The 7629-nt window shown below is 38.2% G+C and overlaps 1 protein-coding gene across 2 annotated transcripts; it reads right to left on the minus strand.

Moving 5' to 3' along the window:
* Window positions 1-3608: 3608 nt before the first annotated feature.
* On the minus strand, window positions 3609-6976 carry LOC120743422. 2 transcript variants are annotated; one of them, XM_040047049.1, is made up of 5 exons: window positions 6651-6976; window positions 5666-5725; window positions 5421-5540; window positions 5053-5131; window positions 3609-4150 (listed from the first exon to the last, which is right to left on the minus strand). In XM_040047049.1, the coding sequence occupies exons 1-5, from the start codon at window positions 6651-6653 to the stop codon at window positions 4059-4061; spliced, it is 354 nt and encodes a 117-aa protein (XP_039902983.1). In that variant the 5' UTR covers window positions 6654-6976; the 3' UTR covers window positions 3609-4058. The 2 variants fall into 2 exon arrangements, with proteins under 2 accessions (XP_039902983.1, XP_039902982.1); XM_040047048.1 differs by having other exon boundaries at window positions 5666-5774; window positions 6651-6971.
* Between the last annotated feature and the right edge of the window lie 653 nt (window positions 6977-7629).

A 7629-nucleotide genomic window follows, 5' to 3' on the forward strand; every position in this document is an offset into this window, starting at 1 on the left:
AAAAGAACTCTGTCCTGCTTAACTTAAAGCTGCTCCTGTTTGTAAACCCACTTGTTCCCATGATTACGCATCATAACTCATCATCATTATTAATCTATGTATTACTTTTATGTATTAGTGATCTATTTGTTGTAATCATCTATCCTTGCAGTTGTTTATTACACAAAATAAATTATATTATCACACTTCTGGCCACATAGCGCTGATATTCACTGCACATGCCCATATTAACCTTAACCAGAGGGTTTAAAAAAACAAACCAATGTTTACATACCATATCTGCTTCTGCCGTGGCCTGGTGGACAAAAAATTGGTTAAGGGTTCCCCGAGCTTTCACGCCCCTCATGTTCTTCATGTGCCCACCACTAGAAGCATGCCTATGGAAAAAGTGCGCCGGCGCACAGTGCACTGCGCTTTATAGGTGTTATCGTGCACTTTTCCAGCCAGGTGTTTTCCTTTTCCCCATCCCTCCCTGTACTTTTGCAGCCTTTTTTTTCTCTGAGGGGAACAAACATTGCTGGTCTAATGCTGGGCTTACACTGTGCGATTTTTGGCCCATTTTGAGATGATTTTTGAGTCGTGCGACCGATTTGGTGATCGGCCCGATTTTGGCCTTCATCGTGCATCGTGTAGTATACGTGGGGTAACGAGAAGCGATTAACACCTCATGACCAGCTCCCGATCATCAATCGCTCGTGAGCCGCTCACACTGCTCACGCGCAAACACGTAAACGTCGGTGAAAAAGATGGAGCAGCACGGCTGTGCAGCGTGTGATCTGGACACAAGCGATGGAGGCACAACTTGTAGAACTTTGGAAAGCTCATCCGAGCCTTTTCGATGTGGCATCACAAAATTATCACGACCACAACAACCGTGAAAATAGTTGGATCTACACTGCTGCTCAATCACAGCTGCCTGATCAATGTTTTTCATTAGCAATTTAGCAAAGTTGATGGTGGTGGTGTGTCTGTGTGAGTGAAAGACAGAGAGAGCGAGCGACAGATTTTCTGTTATAACCTTCATTTTATGGACGCACAGTGTGAGCTCTCAGGTCGCATCAGAGCATCGGGCGGTATAGTGTGAGACTCTGCATCGTGACCTACCAACTTCTAACCCCTGCGAGTCAATCGTGCAGTTTGAGCAGGAGCTGAATCGCGTGACTGAAAAAATCGCACAGTGTCTGCCCAGCTTTAGGCGTACTGTCGTCCGAGACTTGCACCGCAGTGTCGGCGTTTGTTTCACATTCTCTCCAATTGGTATTTTGAGATGAGACAAATTAATAAAATGCATTTCACTATGGGCTATAATAAAGTACAGTCAATGAAACTGAGTAAAATCAATGTCAAACATTTTAGTAGACTTGAATAAAATAACTAGCATCTAAAATCAAACTGTAAGACTTCAGTTTGTGCATGAATTTGGACACTCAAATGTTATTAATTTTGACATAATTAGCTTTTCTGTGTTTTAAAACTATAAACTGCTTTTCATACTTAGCCTTCAACAGTTTGTCCACATGTGCCTAGAAGTCCCATAGGATGTTAGCTCGGTCATCCTCATTCTCTTCCAGGCCATACTCACCACAAATGTTCCAGTATACTATGCTAGCCATTTGGTTATGGCATCTCACTATGACATTGTACGCTAGGTGAAAGGAAGGTGGCTAAGGACTGATGCTGGCTGCACTGTCTTGTTTTTATGTCAGTGTCTTCTATCTATTCCTTTGGCCTGCAGATCTGATGACTGTCAGAGTGTAGGTGTTGATTGCCCAGATCTTGTCCTTCCCATTCAACTGAGTCTGCAGGACTTGGTGGTTGAGGCATTTCTAGTGGTCCCCTCATGATTCCCAGGTACGTATCGTTGTCCTTGATGTCTGCAATGTTACCTTGCCTACTGAGGGGGTTCAGGCCTATGCAGAACAGTGGGGACAGAGCATCTTCTTGTTAGATCCTGTACTTGACGGTGACTTTTACTGTTGGCTTGAAGTTGGCCTGTGGTGTTGCACCAGCCCTTTGTGCTGTCTTGAGCTTGGCCTCTAGTCTCCTTCGTATGGAGTTCAACTCATCCATCCATCCATCCATCCATCCATCCATTCGCTACCGCTTATCCTTTTCAGGGTCGCGGGGGGTGCTGGAGCCAATCCCAGCTGTCATAGGGCGAGAGGCGGGGTACACCCTGGACAGGTTGCCAGTCTGTCGCAAAGTGCTAACCACCGTGCTGCCCGGAGTTCAACTCAATTCAATTAAATATTATTTCTATAGCACCAAATCACAACAGCAGTTGCCTCAAGGTGATTTATTTTGTAAGCTAAATATCCTACAATAATACAAAGAAAAAAAGAAAAACCAAACAATCATATGACGCGCCCTATGAGCAAGCACTTTGGCAACAGTGGGAAGGAAAAACTCCCATTTAACAGGAAGAAATGTCCAGAGAGACAGGATGATAAGTTGTGGCTGGACACTGGGTGATTAAATATCAACAACGGTGACTGGATGTCTAGAGAGAATTGATTTTATAATTTTTGACTCCCCCCCCCCTTTTTTTTTTTTCCCTGTCAGATTATAATTTCAAGAGGATTCGGAATTCCATGGTCTCCTACTGGATTACAACTTCCAAGGACTTGAATCCTGTCTTATTGGGTCATATCTACACAGAAGGGACAAGGCATGCCTATTCTCTCCAACCTCTCTCCTCTGAAAGATCAGAACAAAGTGAGCAATACCATAGAGTAGGTTAAATAGATAATTATAATTCAAGTGATGTGATTATTTGTTATTATCATAATTATTACTTTTTATTTATTGCTTTGTTCCTGGGAAAATTGCTTTGAGAAATTATCCCACATTCAAAACTCTAAATTGTGTACATTACCTTCTTAACCCTTTGATTTTTACCTTTACTGCTTCACAGAGTATTAGTTTACATCGGTATCGATAGCACTTCCAGGTTACTCCAACCTTTAAAAGTAACAGACCCCAGGGACTATTTTCCAGACCACTAAACCCAGTCATGTTGCAATGAGCGTGGCTGGCAAAATTTGCAAGGCTGCGCAGGTTGAATTTAATGAATGAATGAATGAATTTAATCCATCCAAAAAGGCTGTAACAAGAGAAACTATGGAACAGGTGAAGGACTGTGAATAGTTTCCAGATGGACTGTGCAAATAATAGAAGAACACAAAACATTAATTGTGATACTGTTAGTGTGCAATGTATGTAAATGTGAACTTGACTCTGTTTTTTTCTCCAATATGAATTGCAGAAATTCATATTGGAGAATTTAAATGACACAACTGACCTTAAATTGCCACAGTCAGATTTTTGTGTCAGCTTTGTGTACAATATATTGGCAATGAATCTGCATTTATAATTACATTAATTGCAAATTTGTGATTAATTGCAAATCTCTGTCAATCTGTTTGAGAGTGATTACAGTCACAGTTACAGAGTGGAAGAGGGACAGGTTGCCACCCACTCTAAGTGATCTTTGAGATTGAAGGTGGTCACTGAGAAGTCGAGGGTGTTGTATGTAAAACCTCTGCGTATCCAGCTGGCTGCTGCAGTTGGTTGCTGAGCAGACAGCAATAAATAAAACATAAAATAAATAAATGTGATAACTCACCAACCACTGTTTATTTGTACTTGTGTGACTGATATCTCAGGTATTGTTTTACATTGACTATTATTTTATATATAAATCCTTTATTACTAAAGCAAGACTTCATTCTGAAACATTTGGAAGCATGTCATATGCATTAAAAGCTAAATAAAAAATATTTAACCGGGGGCCAGCCTTTGTTCATGTTTGAACAGGGTCCATTAAAACTATACTTGAATAAACTGAACATCTAAATGCATGCTATACATAAATTGTATAAGAGTTACAGATAATGAAAATCCTCCTTTTCAACAGTAGCAAACAGGTAAGGGCACACTGTATAGATTCTTATACAATCTGCAAATGACTTCTTTTTGTTGTCAATAACTAAGAAGATCAAAACTGGGTGATTCTCCTTGCTTCACAGTGGTGATCTCTGTTTATTATAAATATTCAGTCAGTAGACAGTACAATTAGCAGAGGAACGCTGGGTGCACAGGAAGTCACTGGTGACCTCTTTATAACCCCTGGATTCAGTTAGACCACTTCCTGTTGAACAAATGAGAAGAGAAAGAGGTATGAGCACACAGAACACAAAAGGCCTGTAGTACCTTGATCATTAATATGCAAATTGCAGAATCAACTTTTGGGAGACTTGCTTGAGTTCTGCTGTCCTTTCATTTTCATTTATAAATCCTTTATAAGGTATAGATCAGGGCTCCCCAATCCCAGTCCACAGGGGCCGGTGTCCCTGCAGGTTTTAGATGTGTCCTTGACCGATCACAGTTGATTTAAATGGATAAATTACCTTCTCAGCATGTCTTGAAGTTCTCCAGAGGCCTGGCAATGAGCTAATCATGTGATTCAGGTGTGTTGACCCAGGGTGAGACCTAAAATCTTCAGGGACACTGGCCTTTGTGGACTGGGATTGGGGACCCCTGGTATAGATGGTCATCACTTTAGATGAGGTCATAGAAAATACTGAACTAACAACTTGTAAATGCAGAAATAACAATTAATTACAATATGAAATAAGACATTACAACACATCTTTTAACACACAAACAACAAGCTCATCTTAATCATTATATGTATAAATGCAATGACTAGAAGAACTTTGCTAATGATTTCCTTGGCTTTTTAAAATGATACTATGACCCATTAACAGCTCCTAAATAACTTGTTTGTAGTGGATGTAATATTTTTTATAAACTTGGTTTTCATTCAATGTTATATATGAGCTTATTAAGCCATTAATATCCATTCATATCCATGTAAATGACACAGTAAGGAGTGATGCTTTCTAGATGATTAATTATTTAATAAAACCTTACTTACCTTATTGCCTCCAGTAATATGTAATTACTTTAACATGTTACCACTTGTAGGACAAACTTATCAGTGAAGCCCAGGAATTGCAAAAGGATGTCACAATTTTTATCAAACCTTACCTTCAATCAGGTTATAAAGGTTGCAGTAGTTGGTGCCATGGTCTTTAATGGCATACCAGGTTTCAGAGATAGACATGCCCTAGAAATTAAGTAGATCAATTAATTAATAAAAAAAAGGCCATATTTGTTAAATAAAACATACAAATGCAAAAGGTAAGCAATAACAAAAATAAACAGAAGGTGAGGTGGTGAGAAAGACAGAAAAATAAAAATGAAGACAGAAAAGAAAGGATGCATCAGAAGAGAAAGGGGAGAGCATGGTACAGTGAACCAAATATACAGAAACCAAAATTATTGACAATAGACAGTTTGCTAATTTTGTTTCTTTAACCTGTCATATAATAAATCAGAGAAGAGAGATAACCTACCGAAACATGACAGCAAGTGTAGAAGTGAAAGGAGACCAATCGAAAGTTAATGTCATACACATTCTTCTTAAAGGGAGTAGTGTGCTTGGCAGATATGAAGTGAACTGAGGCAGAGTGCAACTGGAGGCAGAAATTAATTAATTTGTTAATCTATGTATTGTTTCTACAGAACAGAATTAAGGTTAAAGAGAACTCAATAATACAATTATATAATATTGTGGGTGTGTGGGTATGACTTCACATACCTTGTACAGGCACTTTTCTCCTCCCATAGTGCAGCTAGCCATGGTTTCCCATTTCTTAATCTGTGAAACCAGGGATTCATAAACTACCTGACATGGTATCCCAAAGTACCTGCATGGCATAAAACAAGCATAGCTACTTTAGTGTAGTAATTGCTAGTGTTGCATCACCTTGGAATACTATAACAAATGGTCCCATCTAGTGGAGATTGGTTGTGAGTGTTACTTGAGACTATTTGGAATTTGTCTATTGTAAGAAACAAAAGATGGGCTTTTTTTTTTTTTTACTGCTGACAAAAGGTAATTATCACTATTTACTTCTTTTTGATTATTAAATCTTACACCATATATTTTTATATCACAAGGAAGCTTTATATGATGAAAGATTACATGTATTTCATTTAATTAAGGCATTTTAAAAGTTTGCAAGTTTGTGTTATGACATTTTTAGCCAATTAAGAATGACAGAAAGGTGAGACCAGTGCTCTTTATGAAAAATATTGCCTCAATCCAGTTTATAGTAAACTATGGCTAAGCTCAAAAAGTTTCCAATTTACACAATAAATTACATTTCGGTGGCAGCTCAGTGATTTTACAGGCCAGTTCAGTTGTTACTACCGAGAAATGTGATCTCATTATTGTTCTATAAAGCATACAGAGTTGTTTCAATTACAAAATAACCATTACATATGCTTTAATACTTTCATATAGAAGAATATAATATTTATACACATATTAATTATTGCATGTCTTAGGTTTACATATTGATATAGAAGATACTTTCCTCTATTGAGATTGCATTGACGACAAAGAAAGAAACGAAAGGCGAAGTACTGTTTACATGCAGAGGCAGACTAACATTACGATGCATAAAAGAATATTTACTAAGCATTACTTCAGATACATGTTTATCACATTATTTTAAGGCAAAGCTAGAAGAACAACAGCAACAAAAAAACAAATTGTATACAGAGAAAATACATCATACCATTCTACTTTGCACTGAGCATGGAGAGGTCCTGCATAACAAATCTCAGATGAGCCAACTGCCAGGAGAACTGCAATGACCCAATAAACTGAATGCATTTTGCCGTAAACTAAATGAACAAGTTTAGTTTGGAATTCCACTGCCTGTAGTTCCAGTGACTTGGATATATAAAAGGATGAAAAAAATGCCAGCAATCACAGGATGGTCATGTGCCTTTCTGAAAAGGAAAGAAGACCAAATTAGATTAACTTCTGAGGAATAGACAATAAGCAGAACCTTAAGAATCACTTGGCTTAGAGAGACATCTAGAGTCAGTATCTAATAGTGCAGGGGAAACACCTATTTTATAACCACAATATGGCCATTCTGTCTACTCTACCCACATACAGCTTTATTTATTATTAAGTAATCAGCACTTGGAAGAATCTCATTTTGATAAAAGATAATGTTACACAACTTGTCAACTATTTGACCTCTGTAACTTTATTTTTCTTTAAGCCTGTCCTGTCTGGCAGCTTTTGCAATCTGAATGTGATGTTCCAAAAAACATTTGCTTTACCAAGATGAGCTCTATTCTCATTAGGCTCTAATTCTCTATAGGCTCCTCTTGTTTATGTGTTACACGTGTGTTACATTTTTTGGTTTATTTATTAGGTTAAATTTGTGTCACGTCCATTATTACAATTCATTTCCAATACAGCAATGTCCAAGCGAGCAGGTAGGGGGAAAAAAGAGAAATCATTAAATAGTGTACAAGAGTAGAAATAGAAATGTGCAATGGATCTCTTTGGCTGCACCTGCAAAATAAGAAAACAAAAACAAAACAAATAAAACAACAAAACCTGGAACGGGAAAAATATAAGAAAGTATGCATACACAAATTAACAAGAGAGCAGCCAGCCCCACCACCACCATGGCACGAGCTGAGAACATGGCCCCAGGGTCCTAGGTGCCCAAGAACTGACTGCACCTGGTGAGA

The sequence above is a fragment of the Simochromis diagramma genome, unplaced genomic scaffold, assembly GCF_900408965.1.
Source record: "Simochromis diagramma unplaced genomic scaffold, fSimDia1.1 OVJJ01000715.1, whole genome shotgun sequence".
Classification (NCBI taxonomy): domain Eukaryota; kingdom Metazoa; phylum Chordata; class Actinopteri; order Cichliformes; family Cichlidae; genus Simochromis; species Simochromis diagramma.